This window comes from Phyllobates terribilis, unplaced genomic scaffold, assembly GCF_046119375.1.
Source record: "Phyllobates terribilis strain yellow unplaced genomic scaffold, ASM4611937v1 Scaffold_2__4_contigs__length_985480577, whole genome shotgun sequence".
In the NCBI taxonomy this organism is placed as follows: domain Eukaryota; kingdom Metazoa; phylum Chordata; class Amphibia; order Anura; family Dendrobatidae; genus Phyllobates; species Phyllobates terribilis.
This window is the reverse complement of record NW_027362762.1, coordinates 340770065-340790400: the sequence shown is the minus strand read 5'-3', so window position 1 is coordinate 340790400 and position 20336 is coordinate 340770065. Positions and strand designations below refer to the sequence as shown.

The following is a 20336-nucleotide window of genomic DNA, read 5'->3' as shown; positions in this document are numbered from 1 at the left end:
GAAGTCAGTCTTGTTTTGACAAAGGCCAGATTGACACATTTATGCGTTGCGGTCTAAGTACGGTCAGTGATGCACGGACTGGCTGCGGATCTGCTGACACAAACTTAATCTCATATCTGTCTAGGAGTCTGTTGACTTTGGGTCGGGAGATCAGCAGCTAGCATGTGAATCTTATACTCTGTGACAAACAGATGTGTGAATGCAGTTTAAGGAAGTTCTTAGTGGGTTTCTTAAAAAAAAAATATTCAGGAGTCAGGGATGAAAAGAATGTGTGGCGGCCATAAGGAAAGAAGGAAGCATAATTCTCTGATAATAATATAAGCAAACATAAGAAACTTTGTTATGTAAAGTTTGTTAAAACATCTGAACACTGAAAAAAATATTGGGAGTTCCATAAAAGACTGAATGTAAATGATACAGAAGCTTAGAGAAATAAAAAAATAAGAGTATGTGAGTACAAATGATGTAGTGAACCTAAGCGGTCACTAGGTGTTGCAGTTGCATCCATGCACCTCAATTTTGACAGCTACCCGTTTGTTATCAGCCTTAAGCCTCCTGCTGGTTCCAAGTTTGAAGAAAGAATGTGATGTTTTAATAAGTGGATTATGTAGCAAGAACCCAAAAAAACTATGCTAATCTGATGAAAAATATGTAAAAGTAAACTTGAATAAAGTTTTTATAGCTATCTTATAAGGTTTGAATTAAACCGTGAATGCAGTCACATAGAGCCTAAATGCATGTAAGTAGAGAACACATCATTCGGTATATATTCTGTCTATACGGCAATATAATGATGAAAAGAAGTACGGCCCTTACAGAGACTTATTAGAACTTGGGACAATAGGTAGAGGACAATTGCAGAGGTCCTGAGGTAGCAATAAAGGCAGAAACTCCCCATAGGAGACCCCATCTTGGAAACTTAGCCCCTAAAGGAATTCATTTAGGGGGAGTAGTGAGCATTTTTAATCCAGAGGTGCTTCACAAAATATAAAATTAAAGCCATGAAAAGACACTTTAGCCTCAAACTTTTCATTCTCACAAGGGGAATAATAGGAAATGGACCTCACAGCTTGTAATAATTGCTACTGAACATGGAAATAAAACCCAAGATAAAAACAAAATAAATAAATACCCTGCAGTAAATAAATAGCAATGGTGCATGAAAATAATATAGGGTACTTAGTTAACATAATTTTGATTAAAAAAAAACATAAAAGCCATCCCACCACGTTAAGGTGACCCTATTCGGGATAGTCCTAACCTCAAGTATTAAAACCTTACCATTTGTCAAGTGACGTAAAATGTGAATAAAGGCCGAGAAGACCTGAGACCCGGCTAATTGATACCCAGCCAAGGGTGACATTGACGTGGTGAGATGGCTTTTACGTTTTGCTTTTTTTGTTTTTGTTTTTTTATCCAAATTATGTTAACTAATCACCCTATATTATTTTCATGCACTACTGCTCTTTATTTACTGCAGGGTATTTGCTTATTTTGTTTTTATCTTGAGTTTTGTCTGTTTAGTGGCCAGTGTGAACATGTGCCTACACACTGCATGCACACCAACTTATTTTCCAGTTTATCTCTTTAGGTTTTTGTTGAACATGGCAATACCCTAATGTGTTTGTACACTAGTGTCAGGTCACACGGCAGAGCTGAGGACCTGTCACTATTGACAGAAGAATCTAGAGGGTTTAACTGCCATGATTGTGGTCGATGCAGCAGGGTATCAGCAGTCATATATTGCTGACACCATTGCTTTTTTGCAAGTCAGGAGTTGCTATTCACTTAATCCTCAGCACCAAGGATTAAGGTGTCATTGGTCATTAAGAGGTTAAAGTAGGCGAGAGCAAGAATCAATTGCAGAAATAGTATCATGGATAGTGTTTGTAATGTTTTCACATTGCATAGTGTGCAGGGTGTATTCAGCATGCTATTGTTTGCCAGTCGTATAGCGGTTTTAAATGACCATAAATTACTGCACAAACCAAATATTTTAACCTTAGAGAAGATTTTTTTTTATACTACTTCCATGTATGCAAAATATTTTAACTGCAAGCTTCAGTATCTCAATCTCTATGGCTAAAGAGAATATATTGCAGAGGATATTGCATTTCTGCAACAATCCAAGTGTATGTTCGCAGGACTTGTTCACAATGCTCTGGTTTTGGTGCAGAAAATCTGCTGCAAATACTCAACAAGAGCACAGAGTCATGCAGATGAGTTTTCTAAAGGGGAGTTTCTACAAGAAAAATCTACTGCAGAAATCTAAGGCTATGTGCCCACGATGCAGAAAATTTCTGCAGCATTTCTGCATCTCTGGCAGAAAAAACGCATGCAGATTGTACATGCGTTTTTCCTGCCAAATACATGCGGATGTGAAGCGTTCTTCACTTGCATTTCCGCATGCGGATTGACAAGCGCTTTCCAGGCGATTTTAGCATCACTTGGAAAGTGCTTGACAACTAGGTCACACTATATAAAGCCATGCAAATAGCATGGATTTATATAGTGTGACCGTAAAAAAATGTTTAAAAATAAAAAATAAACCTATACTTACTCTCCGATAGCCCGGCGTGTGTAGCTGCGCTCGTTCCTGGCTGCCAGCTGTTCGCGGGACACTGCACTGAAGGGCCTGCTGTCACATGACTGTGACGTCACCGCAGGTCCTTCAGTCCTGCCCGCAAACACAGGGAAGGAGACCGGGGGCCGTCGGAAGGTGAATATAATCTTTATTTTTTATTTTATTCTTTTTTTTACAGGTACAATGGTACCCAGGTCTGGATGAGAGTCTCCTCTCCTCCAGACTTGGGTACCATCCGCACATTGAAACGCATATAATCCGTGAGTACAAATGTACAGACACGGATTATATGCGTCTCAATGCAAGTCAATGGCGGCGATTACGCCGCGCTTCCGCAAAATTAATGGACATGCTGTGGATTTTTGAGCGCAGCATAAACGCTGCAGAAAAATCCGCAGCATGGGCATTGACAGTGCGGCTTGTCGTTGGGGACCATGGGGGGCGGATTACCATGCGTTTTTGAAGCGTTTACGCTGCGGAAATTCCGCAGCATAAACGCTTGAAAAACGCATCGTGGGCACACAGCCTAAAGCTCGCTTTGTGCCTTCTATTTAATGCTGTCATGGTATATATGGAAAAAATGGGTGCAAAGCGCAATAGGGTTTTATCCAAGTAAGTCAGTAGGGGAATAATAGTATTATGCTCACTTGCTTGGGTTGTGTGACACAACCAATGATAATACTAAGATAACAGCTGCTGCAGAATCTACGAACGTGTGTGAAGGAAAAAGATGGGAAATGGATAACGTCTGCGCTGCGGATTTCGAATGAGGATTCAATTTTCAAAGTGAAAGGTGGTGGTTTACTGTCAACGCGTTTCAAAGTCAAAACTGACTCCTTCCAAAGTAGTCAGTTTTGACTTTGAAATAAGTTGACAGTAAACCACCTTCTTTCTCTTTGAAATTTGGATCCTTGTTCGAAATCCGCAGCGCAGACGTTGTCCAATTTTCCATTGTGGTATACATGGCATAATGTCAGCTTGTAAGCGAGTCACTGGACCAATTTGGAGATATTTTAGTGTTTATTTACTTTGCCTCGTCAATTAAAGGAGAATACTACTGGGCCATTTATTTTATGTTATTTATTTTAAGCATACCAAAGCCCTCACTAGTATCCATATGCAAGATCATAGAACAGATTTCTCTTTAATTTGTGGAAGGGCTCAATAATATGCACAAAAATGTGTTTCAAAAAAAAAAAAAAAGAAAAAAAAAGCTAAACATAAAAATGAGATGTCACGTAATGAAATGTTAGAAGGTGTTGCGGCACTCTGCTGAACAGACATGTCACGTAATGAAATGTTAGAAGGTGTTGCGGCACTCTGCTGAACAGACATGTCACGTAATGAAATGTTAGAAGGTGTTGCGGCACTCTGCTGAACAGACATGTCACGTAATGAAATGTTAAAGGTGTTGCGGCACTCTGCTGAACAGACATGTCACGTAATGAAATGTTAGAAGGTGTTGCGGCACTCTGCTGAACAGACATGTCACGTAATGAAATGTTAGAAGGTGTTGCGGCACTCTGCTGAACATTGAGCTCCCGTTTCTGGTAGGTTACTTGTAGCTTCATTCGAAAGGTGCAGCAGGGTAACAGACTTGCATTACTAGATTGCAACTTATATGCACCTCTCTCAAATGAAGAGAAAGAACATAGAGGTCAAACTGCCATTCTTGTGTAACATCAAAGGTGCTTTTTGTTTGGAAACTTCTTTATAAATCAATACATCACTTGTTGTAAGACTAACCAACAAGATGAATATGACAATGGCATGGTATTTATACCACGGCCAACTGATCATTAAAAGCATTCTTCATAACCTTCACATCTTACACAACAACCATCAGTATGCACTGCTCCCATTTGTATAGTTAGTACACAAATGCTCATGCCAAGCTCTCAAAGCCTTTGCACATGACCATGAACTCGTGCATAAAGGTGGAAAGGAAGTACCTTGATGAGGGAGTGGCTGCATGAAAACTGCAGATTTAGAGCAAGGCAGAGAAGCTTCACAGACAGAGTGATAGGGGAAGGAAGCGAAAACATAAAAGAAAACATGAATAATGGTAGAAAAGAAAAAAGACGACACATGGATGAAACTGAACAACATCATCTACAGCCTGCATGTTTAACAATTGGTGCATAAAGAATGAAATCAAATAATATCTGGTAGTAAAGAGGGCGTTATGCCACACACAAAAAATTATAGAAATTACTATTCTGAGGATATACAAATAATCTCTTCAGAAAGAAAGAAGACATGAACTTTAGTGCACGCTATTGGAAATAGCAATTCCGAAAGTCAATGTTGACTTTTTAACCCCTTCACCCTGGGCCATTTTCCATTTTTTCGCTTTCGTTTTTTTCTTCCCTTCTTCCCAGAACCATAACTTTTTTATTTTTCTGTCAATATGGCCATGTGAGGGCTTGTTTTTTGCGGGACGAGTTGTACTTTTGAACGACACCACTGATTTTACCATATAATGTACTGGAAAACGGGGGAAAAAAAAATTCCAAGCGCTTTGAAATTGCAAAAAAAGTGCAATTCTACAATTTTTTTTTTTATTTACCATGTTCATTAAATGCTAAACCTGACCTGCCATTATGATCATTACGAGTTCGTAGATAGCAAGCATGTGTACGTTCTTTTCTTTATTTAAGTAGTGAAAAAAAAAAAAAGGCGGCATTTTCCGAGACCGTAGCGTCTCCATTTTTCGGGATCTGGGGCCGGATAAGGGTTTATTTTATGCGTGCCAAGCTGACGTTTTTGCATTTTATTGCAATGTTGCTGCGACCAAAAAGTTGTATTTCTGGCATTTTGATATTTTTTTTCTCATTACGCTGTTTACTGATGGGATTCATTATTTTTATATTTTGATAGATCGAGCGAGTCTGAACGTGGCGATACCAAACGTGTATTTTTTATTTTAATTGTTTGTTTTTAGGATTGATATGTAAATGAGGCTGAAGAACTATTTATAGATCTGAAGCCTCTGTCACTCCAGCTCTATTCCATGCCCAGCTCCACCTCCTCCTGCTCGACTTACAGCCTCTATGCTGTGTGACTTCAGGCAAATAAGCCATCAGTCAAGCATGAGGCTGTCAGAAGTACAATGAATATGTGGTTCCCTTGCGCTGCTGATGAAGATCCAAGGGAGAATTCCAGGAGACATGGTAAACTCAATGTGGTTTTATTATCAAAGTCAACTTCTTCATCAAGATAAAATTACAATAAGGCTGATTGTGAACCACATTGTGTGATTGTGGTTGTAACCTGATGAAGAAGTCGGATGACTTCGAAACGCATTGATAATAAAAGCACATCAAGTTTATCATGACTTCTGGAATTCTCTTTGGATTTTCATCAGCAACGCAGAAGAACCACGTATTCTTCGTAATTCTGTGTCTATCTATGGTTCTGCAAACTTGTGGATCTGCAGCAGCTGATTTATTCAATTCCTCATTTATGCTGTGTGTAACACAACTGTACAAGGTGAGCATCTCCCTGCTATTTCTCAACCCCTTATATCTGATAAGACCATATCGCGCTTTGTCTTCCCAAGTTTTTTCTGCACTAAGCATGAGGCGGTGGTGCTGGGAAGGGAATTGAGCTGGTGTGACAGACTTCAGATATGCCACAGTCCTTCAGCCTCATTTGTATATCAATTCAAACGCTGATTTCTCAGTAATGGATTGCTGGACTTGTCTTTGAAAGACCTACATGCACATATAAGTATTTTGGGCTGGTGAAATCCTACTTAAGGCTAAGTGCCCACGATGCAGAAATGCTGCAGATTTTTTCGGTATCTTCCTGGTAAGAAAAATGCATGCAGATTTTACATGCGTTTTTCCCGCCAGGTAGAAGCGTTTGTCAAGCGTTTTTCACATGCATTTCCGCATGCGGTTTATCAATCGCTTTTCCAAGCGATTTTAGCATCAATTGGAAAGTGCTTGACAACTTGGTCACACTATATAAATCCACGCAACCAGCATGGATTTATATAGTGTGACCGAGTTAATAGTTAAAAAAAAAGAATAAAAATGGTAAAAAAATAAACATTATACTTACCTTCCGATGGCCCCCGGTCTCCTGTACGGCTCGCGATGGTCTAAAAGGACCTGCGGTGACGTCATTTAGTCATGTGACAAGTCACACGACCAGCCGTGACCTGTCACATGACTAAATGACGTCACCGCAGGTCCTTTTACACCATCGCGAGCCGTATAAGAGACCGGACGCATCGTACAGGAGACCGGGGGCCATCGGAAGGGGAGTATAATGTTTATTTTTTATTTTAAATTCTTTTTTTAACAGGTACCATGGTACCCGGGTCTGGAGGAGAGTCTCCTCTTCTCCAGACCCAGGTACCATCCGCACATTGAATCACTTAATATCCGCATGTGCACATGTAGTGATGCGGATATTAAGCGATTCAATGCAAGTCAATGGCGGCAATTACGCTGCATGTCCGCAAAATTAATGGACATGCTGCATATTTTTCCGCAATGATAATCTGCAGCGGAAATTTCCACAGCATGTGCACAGCACATGCGGATTATCATTGGGGACCATGGGGCACGTTTTACCAAGCGTTTTTTAAGTGTTTTCGCTGTGGAAATTCCGAGGCAAAAACGCTTGAAAAAAGCATAGTGGGCAAGCAGCCTAAAGATTCCCTTTAAAGAGTGTATATCGACTACTTCCCATAGGTGGCACTAGTGTTCCTGTGCTCATCGTCTCTGAAGAGACTATTTGCATATTTAAATTCCCAGGGGAGCATTGCATGGCTGATAAATCTTTTTACTGCAACTTGGCACTCTCCAAAAGGAGAAACTTTACCCCTTAAACACCCTTTACTCATTAGAGGCCTCTCACCCAGCTACTCAGCTCTCCTGCTTTACACTGATGAGGCACAAAAACCCCAAAACACATGTTTGCATGTGAGTTTCTGGTTTGAACCTTAGATATTCTAAATTCAACAACTTCTGTTACCAATGATCACTTTACAATTTCATTAATTTATATAGTTTCACCGTAAAATGATAATTAACATGGACTGATATTGAGTAACTACCAATTGACAAGCCCAAAGAATACACATCTCCATAAGCAGCTCCATTAAGCCAGGGACTCTGGATGACTCTGGAAATACTGACGCCTGCAGAACGGCGATTGCAGCTCCAGAATATACTGTGGTAGAATCAGTAATTCAGGATAAGCACAAATTAAGCAAATGGGAAATATTAATGTTATTCAATATAAAAATGATAATTTGTGATCCAACACATTAAATCTTGCGGCTTATTGTTTCTCGCCAAAATAGAGCACACAGCACTCCATTTAAAATGTTAAAAAAACTTTTCAAATATTTTTAGGGATTTTAGATTCTAAAAGAAAAAATATATATTTCTACCAGATATAAATTAGGCCCCTGCATAAGGTGAAACTGATCAAAATATAGAAATTAGAATTAGCATTTGATCTAATGATGAGTAGATAAATTTTAAAGCAATGAAGACGCTTGTCATTAACTGATAACATTAAAATGTCATACTTTTATGCTACATATATGCTCTCGATTGGATCATGCAAAACTAACCTGGGGAATGCTGGGAAGTGGCGAGAGAGGTCATTGAGTTGGATAGGTTAAGGTTAGCAGTAATACTTAGTTGGCTCTGCACAGCAGGAGGGTATGGAGATGTAGGTGTCAGCAGCGACTCCTCACTGGCTTCTTCATCAATAACAGGCAAGTACTTGTCAATCAAGGCATCAAGAAACTTAACTATGAGCTCAGCGTAGTCAGGAATTTGTGTTTGCTGATGAAAAAAAGGTTTGTTAGGAATCAATAACTGCACATATTACCGAGTACAAAATAGCATAGTGTATAAATATACTGCTAAGATACACACTGTTGGCATTGTAGTTTACGAGGATGGCATCTGTGCTGGCTACTATCAAACTGGAGACCCTCAAGAAAAAATACTTAGCAGTACAGTGAGGGCATGTTCACATAGAATGTACAAGTTTTCTACAGATCTGCAGAAAATATGAATCAAAACTTGTCACTGATTTTGCTGCAGATTCCACCATAAGTTTTGTAGAGGGTGAAAGCTGCAGTGAAAATCTGGTGACTAAATTCACAAACTGATTATTTAAAGCTGCGTTACAGGTCAATCGCTGCTCCTGAGTTTCCACGTGTGAACATATCCTTAAAGTGATTTTTTTAGGAATAGGAAAAAAAGGAACTAATTATGGATAAATTCATAACTAAGTAGCAAATCATACTAGTTTTGATAATCACTATAGAATTAAAATGATCGCAGTTACATAACATGGATAGAAACCTGTCCTAGTATGATAATAGGACAGATGCTTGTAAGCATGTAAGAAGCTCCTCTTCCCCTCCGTTAATGTGGGGGAAGTTGAGCTTATAGTGGATATTCTGCTTTAATACTGGGGTGCTGAGGTAAGAAAAGGCTGTTCACACTGTTGCACACCCTGTCTTTCTGATCTAATACTGGAGATACCAGGGGTGCTGAGCTAAGAAGAGGCCGCTCATGCTGCTGTCCACCATGTCTTTCTGATCTAATACTGGAGATACCAGGGGTGCTGAGGTAAGAAGAGGCCGCTCATGCTGCTGTCCACCATGTCTTTCTGATCTAATACTGGAGATACCAGGGGTGCTGAGGTAAGAAGAGGCAGCTCATGCTGCTGTCCACCATGTCTTTCTGATCTAATACTGGAGATACCAGGGGTGCTGAGGTAAGAAGAGGCCGCTCATGCTGCTGTCCACCATGTCTTTCTGATCTAATACTGGTGATTCCATGGGTGCAGAGGTAAGAAGAGGCTGCTCACACTGATGGGCACCCTTTCTTTTTACCATGTGTGCTATAGTAAGAAGAGGCTGCTCACACTTCTGACTATCCTATCTTTCTTTTCTACAACTGGAGATATAAGGGGTGCTGAGGTAAGAAGATACAGCTCACACTGCTGTACACCCTATCTGATCTAATACTGAAGATGCAAAAAGGGTGCTGAGGTAAGAGGAGACTAATCACATTGCTGTCTACCCTGTCTGGAATATATAGTACTAGAGACACCAGGGGTGCTGAGGTAAAAAAAAGGTCACACACTACTGTCCACCCTATCTGATCTAATACTGAAGATACAAAGGATGCTTAAGTAAGAAGTGGCTGATCACACTGCTGTCCACCATGTCTTTCTGATCTAATACTGGTGATGCCATAGGTGCTGAGGTAAGAAGAGGCTGTTCACGCTACTGTCCATCATGTCTTTCTGATTTAATACTGGCGACCATGGAAGCGAAGGTAAGAAGAGGCTGCTCACACTGTTGTGCACCCTGTCTTTCTACCAGGGATGCTGAAGTAAGGAGGGGCTGCTCACACTGCTGACCATTATATCTTTCTCTTCTAACACTGGAAATACAAGGGGTGCTGAGGTAAGAAGAGGCTGCTCACACTGCTGCCCACCATATCTGTTCTGAATTAATAGTGGAGATACCATGGAAGCCGAGTTAAGATGATGATGTTGGGTCTTTCTGAATGCTGACTGCACATGGTTTATGTTATTTCCATGTCACAGCATCAGAGCTTTGTACTACAGATGCTTGTGAGCACATGCCCTATTAACATTGTAGGTTTCTGTTGGTGTAGTAGACGGTGGATATTTTATCTTTTTGGGGATTACCTCCGCAATCAAAATTATTGTGATTTGTTAATTAAAATTTAGTAATTTATTTCCTTTAGTTATTTTCTTTTTCTTTTACTGGAGAACCATGCTTTTGTTCTATTTTGTTATGCTAACATTTTCATGGTGTAATTCTACAGAGAATGGATTTATAAATACATTCTTTATAAATAAAGCAAGATTTTGCAAGGTAATTGCACAGTAAATATTTTGCATTTAAGCACTTCACAATAGTGATGAGCGAGCGTGCTGTTTGTCAGGCAATCCCTACATGTGTCACAGATGGGTAACAGCCGCAACACATGCAGCTGCAGTGGCTGAAACTTAAATGCCGAGCACACCGAAACTACTCGGCGAGTACCCGAGCATGCTCGTTTAAAGGGTTAAACGAGCACGCTCGCTCATCACTACTTCACAACATTAATATTCTTTACCTTTGAGAAAGGACCAGCAAACCTCCACAACCCATTAAATCCAAAACCTGCAAAGGTAAAAACAAATAAGCAATTGATAAAGGATTTCTTAAACTTATTACAGAGGAAAACTGTAGGCATAAAAAAATTACTGAAAAGAAAGATATGAATACACATGCTTCCCAAGAATAGCTAAATAAATGTCTTCCTGTGAAAGTAACAGACTTTGACTTTCAGGGGCAGTACAAATTGCGAGCTAACTGTGCCCACAAAGTACGTCCTAGCGCTGGCACTGGTGTCAGGGCGTAATCTTTCATTGCATATACCTCAGCTTTCAGTAATGAACACGGCGTGAGTGTGCTACAGAGCTAGAAGAAATTACTGGGCCGGCGGCCATCAAAATACAGCTACCGACCCATCCACTGCGGTCCCCGGGAATCTGCCAGGGGGCTGGATAAAAGGACATCGAGGGCCGTGAACGGCCCACGGGCCCGCCCACCCATGGTTTACAGGCTCAATGAATTCAGAAACAGCTGTAATCCAGCACCCGGATCGTGACTGACTCAAAGTCAGCAAGCAAGTTCACACCACTTTAGGCTTACTTTGTAGGTAAGATGGTTGATACTGTGGAGGAGATTCTTCATGGTACACCACACTTTGCACAATCCCATGTATGGGATTCAATAAATTGGGGTCTTGACACAATGACAGAAGGGTGTTGATCTTTGAGTCCAATAAATTGTGTCTGAAATCCCAAAAATAAAATACTTAGAACATTTACAACTGAAACAAAGCCAACATAATCACAGAAGTAATAATCTTTTGGTAAAAGAAATAAAATTGCCACCATAAACACTATGGCAAAATCCCCGATGATGTACCATATGGAAAAAATATATACCCGCACCTTTAGAAGAAAATTATTCAAGTAGCTATTAATAACAAATGTAGAGGTGCGAATACACAGAAGAGATTGTGTTATTTGCTTGTGGTGCTACAGATGAGATTATATTCCCTCCGTATAATATATAAAAAGGCTTGTCATACAGTACTAGTAAATAAGAAATACTTACACCACTGGAAACACTTTGGGGAAGACCACACTGGCTTCAGCTAAGTATTCATAAAGGATACGCTGATCAAACTCATCTGTAGTGTATTTTACAAGCGTAGCCTGCAGAAATGAACATACAGTGCATATAGCATGACGCAGGTCTATATTACTACAGTGCATATAGCATGACGCAGGTCTATATTACTACAGTGCATACAGCATGACGCAGGTCTATATTACTACAGTGCATATAGCATGACGCAGGTCTATATTACTACAGTGCATATAGCATGACGCAGGTCTATATTACTACAGTGCATATAGCATGACGCAGGTCTATATTACTACAGTGCATATAGCATGACGCAGGTCTATATTACTACAGTGCATATAGCATGACGCAGGTCTATATTACTACAGTGCATACAGCATGACGCAGGTCTATATTACTACAGTGCATACAGCATGACGCAGGTCTATATTACTACAGTGCATATAGCATGACGCAGGTCTATATTACTACAGTGCATATAGCATGACGCAGGTCTATATTACTACAGTGCATATAGCATGACGCAGGTCTATATTACTACAGTGCATACAGCATGACGCAGGTCTATATTACTACAGTGCATATAGCATGACGCAGGTCTATATTACTACAGTGCATATAGCATGACGCAGGTCTATATTACTACAGTGCATATAGCATGACGCAGGTCTATATTACTGCAGTGATATCAGTGGTGCACAGCAATAGGCATAAATACAACTCAAAACCAAGGCACTACTACACAGCATTTAAGTAGAATACAATTTTTTTTTTTTTTTACATACGTGAAAAGTGTGATGCTGATAAAAAAAAACCCTCAAAAGCTCCTGCTAGCTGCAATAATTGCTCCAGTTTGTAAAAGGTGCAGCATCAGTAACCTTCTGCTATAATGTAATAGCTGCTAATGTGAAGCTTATCATGAAATAACGAATCATCAAGCAATCCATCAAAAATTAAAGAAAACAAACAATCTTACAAGCACAGTCAGCAACAAAGCTTGGGTTTTAGGGTCAGTCAAAACTTCCTCATCCAAAAGCACATTTGACTCAGAGACAGATACTTTCCGCAGATGAGGATGTTGTTGAGGCGATGATATTCTTGGAGTATCTAAATGTAAAGAACAAGAAGTAATAGAGGTAATTCATCACGCTTTACCCTTCATTCACAAATCCTGGTATGAGGCTAAGCTCACACGAGCATATTAAAAAATTGGTCAGTTTTCATCCAGAAAAAAAAAATGATTTGTCATCTGTATTGTCACATATCTGCAATCTGGATCACATTTATTTTTATACATCAGAAGTTAGAAAACTTTATTTGGTCTTGTAAATTTTATTATGTTAATAATTTCAATGTATCCAGAAAAATCGGATGTTATATGGATGATCCATACAAGATCTATTTTTTTTTTGCGCACCAAGAAATTAGAATTGGTGACTTGTGCATGCTGCAATTCTCTTTATACATTTATCTGGTGCGTGGAGAGAAAGACAGTCATCTGGACAGCCCCAACTGGGTAACACTGGTCCAAGTGCTGTTTGTGTTGAAAGCCATATGGCAGGCAGCATGTTTTCATGTAACAGATTTGACAACAATGGCATGTGACTAAAAATGAGCGGATTCAGACCCAGGTCCAAGTTCCCGGCCATGGACAGGAGCTGCGTGAATTTCCTTACCCTCCAGGATCCCAGGCTCAGCTTATGATTAGCTGGACTGGTGAGCCGTCCCATGTATACTGCAAGTTGAACAGACGACGTCACACCAGACCAGTGAATCAAAACTTGCGCCGGGGAACCCTAAAGCTCAGGAAATTTCTGCAGCTCTTGTCCATTCCCAGAGAGCATTGATCTGGATCACGGTTGCATGAAGCCATCCACTTATCTCTACAAGTGACATAACTGAGCAGCGGTATAAGATGTGCACTAGTTGGCGTATAGACTACATTGAGTCCACCAGATGAAAGACAACGTGCACAGGGTGATTATATTTCCCATAAGTTAAACACTCACCAATATCATAATCGTTCTCTGCTACTCTCCTCATTTTCGGAGGTGTAGTGATGCCAGATTCAATCTCCTGCCTTTTAGGAGCCTTAGTGTCAGATATTAAATGATCAAAGCTTTTCCTTGTACCTAAAACATGGAGCATAGCTGAATTTAAAGTAAAACCGGGTTCTGTTTCACAGCATACTTGTGATATTACATATGAAGTGTATGTACCACCAACCCAGATGAAGTAATAGACAACAGTATACATTCCATTTGTATGACCTACCTAAGAGCTTTTTAGTGTTTGCTTGTGATGGTTGCCCCATGTCCAGACTCATAGACTTCCTGGTCCGTGGACTAACCTGCCCAACTGTGGGGTAGCTTGCGGCTAGGTGCATTCCAGACCCTTTTGGGGATGACCACGGTTGATTTTCCTTCAGTGTTCTGTGGAATTTAAGATACAAATGTGAGAAGAGGTCACTATCTGGGGAGTGGAAGTTACCAACATCTATTATCTACCTCTAACACTGTATACATATATACATACATACATACATACATATATACATACATACATATATATATATATATATGTATCTATCACCAAAATGAAGAAAAAAAACTTAAAAGAAATAAGCTATTGTTTGAATCAAATATCCATGTAGATGTAGGATTTAAAATTTACAGGTTTTTTTTTTTTAATTTACCATGTCACTGAATAAAAAACGCCTGAAATAAAGCAATTTTCACACTGTCCACTAGAAGCAGCAACAGACTGGATCTGACTACGGACTTCTACAAGTATTTTCTGTGCTTGCTCTGATGTGGACAAAGGTCATTATGAATGGAGGAGGAGGAGGTGAGATGTGCCCATTACCTAATGTGAATGGTGGATCCTGCGTTATCTACGGCATATAGAGAAGTTACCGGTCTGTCATGATGATATTACTGAAAAGTCTTTTGTAACAAACAGGAAGTATGAGTCTAGTGTGAGACCTAGTGGCCAGTGTAAAAATTGCAATTTTTAAGTACAGAAATATGTAAAATGTTAAAAACATAAAAATGTATAAAAAAATACTTAAAATAAAAACATTATTTAACAAATAGGAAATGTTCCCTTTATAACTATAAATAAGTTATAGCTTTTGCATCATACATTTAATATAAAAACCTCTGTACACTACTGATGACTTTTAAAGAGTATAGATGGGACAATGACCTGCAGGTGGGATCACTGTGGTGCATCGGATATGTATCCATAGGAACATTTTCCATTGAAACATCTGTGAGTAACAGTGATTTTCTGTGTTTCAAGCTGCAGCGACTCCTCACCTCTTCAGACACTGTAAGTAATGCTAGACACATACAAGAGAAACACATGAAAGTCGCATGCAATTTCATTATTCACTTCTACATATGTTTTAAGGCTATGTGCCCACGTTGCATTTATGAAGCAGAAAATTTCTGCTGCATAAATGCAAGTCCTCTCCTGGAAAAACGCATGCGGAATTCCGCACGTGTTTATCGCGCATTTTTCGCGCGTTTATCACGCGTTTTCCACATGCGGAATTGCCTTGCGTTTTTTATGCATTGGACAAAGGCAATTCCGCTTGCGGAAACGCAAAATTAAATGACATGCTGCGGATTTTTGAACGCGGCATAAACGCTGCGGAAAAATCCGCAGCATGTGCATAGAACTTGCGGAATCCCATTGGGGACCATGGGGTGCGGATATACATGCGTTTTTCAAGCGTTTACGCTGCGGAAATTCCGCAGCATATACGCTTGAAAAATGCTACGTGGGCACACAGCCTAAATCTTTTTTTTATTGTGACCTCAGTCTTTTTCACATGAGTCTTTTTTGCATGAGGAGTTTGCCACAAACTTGTGCATGATTCTGCAGCATGTAACCAGGGTTCTAGAACAACGGTTCTGTAAAATCCCATTCACGTGCATTTAACGGCAGTGAGTTACAAGTTTACAAACTATGAATCATGTCTGATAGGAGTCTGTTACACGAACATACAAGAAGCTCCTTTGCCAACAATGTCCCCAGCTAGACCACTGCAATTTACTAAAATCTCCGACTTTGAGGAAACCGTTGTCGAGCCTCGTCTTAATAGGATAAATAAGGTTACAGGTGACATATGTTGTATTACCTACAGTACTTTTATTAATAGAAATAAGAAAATAATTTTTTTAATCTGGTCTTTTTGTTGGTAGATTTTCTTTATTCCATTTTTCTGGTCATGATTTTGGCAGTGGCCATCTTCCATGAGCTACAGTATACCAGCATTCAGAGTCATGAATTACAACAGCCACAATAGGCAAGAGATGTTCATTGACTAATGTGAGTTTTCTAGACATGCACTGTTATCTGTGCAAAGATCATTGTGCAGGCAGGGAGGGGGAGGAGGTGACCTGCGATCATCTCCAATTGTAAACGGTGTGATCCTATGTTATCTATATACAGGTGATCCCATGCACAGCAATCCTGCTAATCCGGCCACTTATATGGTGCAATGGTCAGTGTAAAAACTGCAAGGATCTCATGAATCCTTCTGATAACATACCCTTTAACAAGCCAATTGTAAAACTGAATAAAAATGAAAATTAAAAAGTGACAGCTACCTGCCCATTGGTACACTAAAAAACTGACAGCTACCTGCCCATTGGTACACTCCCACCCATAGACCTATAAAAAGGACCCACAAGTGCCTAGGGATCAGCTCTGAAGAAGGAAACCGGAGTTTCCGAAACGCATCAGCCTTTCTGATCCCCATAGGCCACCGTACCGGTACTCACCCACGTGACGTGACGCCACGCAGGTCCTCAAGCGGCCAGTGTGCACGAGCGCGCAGGTCCTCTACTGCACCGCCGAGTGCCGACACACAGAGATTGGGGAGAGCGCACCACGCCACCAGAGCTTATTCATGCAGCGGAGGAAGCTTCTTCTGCCACACGGACAGGCAGCCACACAGGTCCACTGACATTGGATATCCACAACTGACAAGAAGAGTGCGACTGAACCGTAAGTCATTGTGCCAACTTGCTACAATACGTGCAGCTCCCTGGACTGTTCTATGCACGCTGTGATTTGTTTTCTCTGACCCACGCAAGGATTTAAAACAACAGTGGTCAGGCAGGGGACTGCCCCTACTTCTATAAAACCAAGACAAGCCACCCGCTACTAGTGCTGCAGGAATTCTACCCCGCTCCACTCCAGCAAGGAACCCATTTGCTTTAACTACTCCTGGGTCCACGAATACACCCACCAGTGTTTAGCACCTTGCAACTACTAAATGCGGGTCTCCTGCTAAACAGCACCAGTCAGCAACAAATAAGTGACTCGACCTGTACAGGTATATTCCACCACTGCTCTGTAGCAGTACTCGTTATAAAATACTATCATTCCCTATTAATCTTTTTTCCCACTCCCTTTGTCCCTAAATATAGGTTACTGCCTTCACTCCACAAGTGGAAGCCGCCCCCCTTCTCTGCATCCAAACCTTCTAACTACAATCGACCAACACAGGTACAAAAACCCATTTTTCTCCCCCCTTCCTTCCCTAGGCAACTAAGACCTCCTGTGACTGAAGGAAAATCCACTCTCACTCCCTTGCAGTCTAACTGGAAAGTGGATAACCCACACCTGATCAGACCCCTTCCCCAAAACCCTCCTACACCTCCGATCAGGTAACTAGATATCTCAATAATATAAGAAGGCAACCTCTAAAACTTGCCACTAAACAATTCCCTTCCTTTTCTCCATATAAGGGGGGCCCTCCGACCTGGTCATCAAAAGACCCTCCAGGAAGCTCATAACTGCCTCTCAACCAGGAAAAACTTCTAGGGCTCCTATCCTATCTTTCCTCCTCCCATTGCTTTTAGCCTACTAGCCACCTTTTAAAACAATGATTTTTAACTTCTTGTAACCTACGTATTTACCGTATATTCCGGCGTATAAGACGACTTTTGAAGACTGAAAAATCTTCTGTCTAGTCTGGGGTCGTCTTATACGCCGGTAATGCTTTTGAACTTTCAGAAATTGACATGCGGGGATACTCTGGGGGTGTTAATAAGCTGCCGTGGCTGTATCCCTGCCATGTCGGAGTTAATATAAGGTGGAGGGAGTTAAAATACGGCGGCGGTAGGTCCAGACAGTCAGCGCTTCTGTGCTGAAACTGACACATCGCTGCGTATTCCCAGCTCCGGACACAGCGCAGGGCTTCTGTGCCGACAGCTTTCACTTGTCACAGAAGCGCTGCGCTGTGTCCGGAGCAGGGAAGTTCGCATCGCTTCTGTGACAATATATGAAAAGCCGGCAATTCAGCAGCGGCATAAGCCGGCACCCGACAATTTAGAATATAAAGAATAGAGCTTCACACATAGATTAGATAGATAGAAACATGTCAGTCACATATATATGAAGTACAGTGACAGTATTGCTTACTGTACTTGTCATTTAGTGTAAAGGATTTATTAAAACAAATAATAGTGTTTTCATGCACCGTCTCTTTAAAAAAGCCGGCCGGCAATTCAGCATCTGTACCCGACAATTTATAACAGAAAGAATAGAGCATCACACATAGATTAGATAGATAGAAACATGTCAGTCACATATATATGAAGTACAGTGACAGTGCTGGTTACTGTACTTGTCATCTAGTGTTAAAATAACGGATTTATTAAAAAAAAAATTGGCGTGGGGTTCCCCTTAATTTTAGTCTCTAGCGGAGGTTAAGCAGACAGCTGGGGCAAATGTTTGAAGCCTGGGAAGGGGGTAATACCCACGGAGCTTCCCAGGCTACTAATATCAGCCCCCAGCTGAATACCTAGCCTTTACTAGCTATTAAAATGGGGGATCCCAAAAAAATGACGTGGGGTCCCCCCTATTTTAATAGCTAGCAAAGGCTAGGCAGACAGCTGGGGGCTGATATTAATAGCCCAGGAAGGGTACCATGAATATTGGCCCCCTCCCAGGCTAGAAACACCAGCCGTCAGCCGCCCCAGAAATGGCACATCCATAGGATGCGCCAATTCTGGCACTTAGCCTCGCTCTTCCCACTGCCCTGTAGCGGTGGCAGTGGGGTAATAGGGCTTATAATGCCAGCTGACATCAAGCCCAGGTTAGTAATGGAGAGGCGTCTATAAGACACCCCCATTACTAACCCCATAGTCAAAGTTAAAAAAAACACAAACACCCAGAATAAAGTCCTTTAATTGAAATAAACACACAATTCTTTATTGTTCTAAATTAAACCATACTTACCATCACGCCCATTCCAGCTGAAGCCAACGATCTCCTGCAATAAAAGAAAAATAATAAACCAACCTCATCCTTACCTTTCCATGGTTCCCAGGACGGGTCCAGCTCTGCTACATCGAGATGACAGGCTGGACCGCAGCAGAACGCTGCCATCCAGCCTGTCATCCCGCAGACACTGAGAAGCGCAGGCATGCTTGCGCTCCTCAGTGTCTGACTGTGACGGCATCCAGATGAGCCGACAATGAACTCAGCTCACCTCCTGGACGTCCGTCACTGACAGCGTGGGAAACTTCTACTGCGCATGCGGGGAGCAGGAGAATTTTCCCACGCTGTCAGTGACGTGCATGAGGTGAGCCGAGTTAATTGGACATGATCTCGGCTCATCTGGATGCCGTCACAGTCAGACACTGAGGAGCACAAGCATGCCTGCGCTTCTCAGTGTCTGCCGCATGGCAAGCTGAACGGCAGCGTTCTGCTGCGGTCCAGCCTGTCATGTGAATGTAGCAGAGCTGGACCGGTCCTGGGAACCATGGAGAGGTAAGGATGAGGTTGCTTTATTATTTTACTTTTATTGCAGGAGATCGTTGGCTTCAGCTGGAATGGGCGTGATGGTAAGTATGGTTTAATTTAGAACATTAAAAAATTGTGTCTTTATTTCAATTAAAGGACTTTTTTCTGGGTGTTGTGTTTTTTTAATTACTTTACTAGAAATTCATGGTGGTCATGTCTAATATTGGCGTGACCCCATGAATTTCGGGCTTAGGGCCAGCTGATAATGCCAAGCTGGCCCTAACCCCTTTATTACCCAGTGAGCCACCGCACCAGGGCCCTGGATGAGTTGGGTACAGCGCCAGAAGATGGCGCTTCTATGAACGCGCCATTTTCCGGGGTGGCTGCGGACTGCAATTTGCAGCGGGGGGGGCCCAGAAAGCTTGGGCCTCCCTGCGCTGCAGATTCCAGCCCCCAGCTGCCTAGTTGTACCTGGCTGGACACAAAAATAGGGCGAAGCCCCACGTATTTTTTTTTTTAATTATTTCATGAAATAATTTAACAAAAAAGGGCTTCCCTATATTGTTGTGTCCGGCCAGGTACAAATAGGCAGCTGGTGGTTGGGGGCAGCCCGTTCCTGCCTGCTGTACCTGGCTGGACACAAAAATATGGCGAAGCCCCACGTCAACATTTTTGGGAAAAATTAATTACAAAATTAATAATTTAGGGACTGCATCTTTATTAACCCCTCAATTGTCATTTAGTGTTAAAATAAAGGATTTT

At 41.3% G+C, this 20336-nt stretch overlaps 1 protein-coding gene across 3 annotated transcripts in view; it reads right to left on the bottom strand.

Annotated features, from left to right (window-relative positions):
* Nucleotides 1–20336, bottom strand: part of NF1 (neurofibromin 1) — a 224132-nt gene that overhangs the window by 8099 nt on the left and 195697 nt on the right. For 2 of the 3 annotated variants that reach the window (XM_073664574.1, XM_073664575.1), the window contains exons 49-56: nucleotides 15015–15150; nucleotides 14082–14239; nucleotides 13817–13957; nucleotides 12784–12914; nucleotides 11775–11875; nucleotides 11304–11446; nucleotides 10723–10769; nucleotides 8181–8397 (exon numbers count right to left, since the gene is read on the bottom strand). In XM_073664574.1, coding sequence (XP_073520675.1) covers nucleotides 8181–8397; nucleotides 10723–10769; nucleotides 11304–11446; nucleotides 11775–11875; nucleotides 12784–12914; nucleotides 13817–13957; nucleotides 14082–14239; nucleotides 15015–15150 — 1074 coding nt within the window. The remainder of the gene's footprint in view (nucleotides 1–8180; nucleotides 8398–10722; nucleotides 10770–11303; nucleotides 11447–11774; nucleotides 11876–12783; nucleotides 12915–13816; nucleotides 13958–14081; nucleotides 14240–15014; nucleotides 15151–20336) is intronic. The other variant, XM_073664576.1, reaches the window with a different exon arrangement.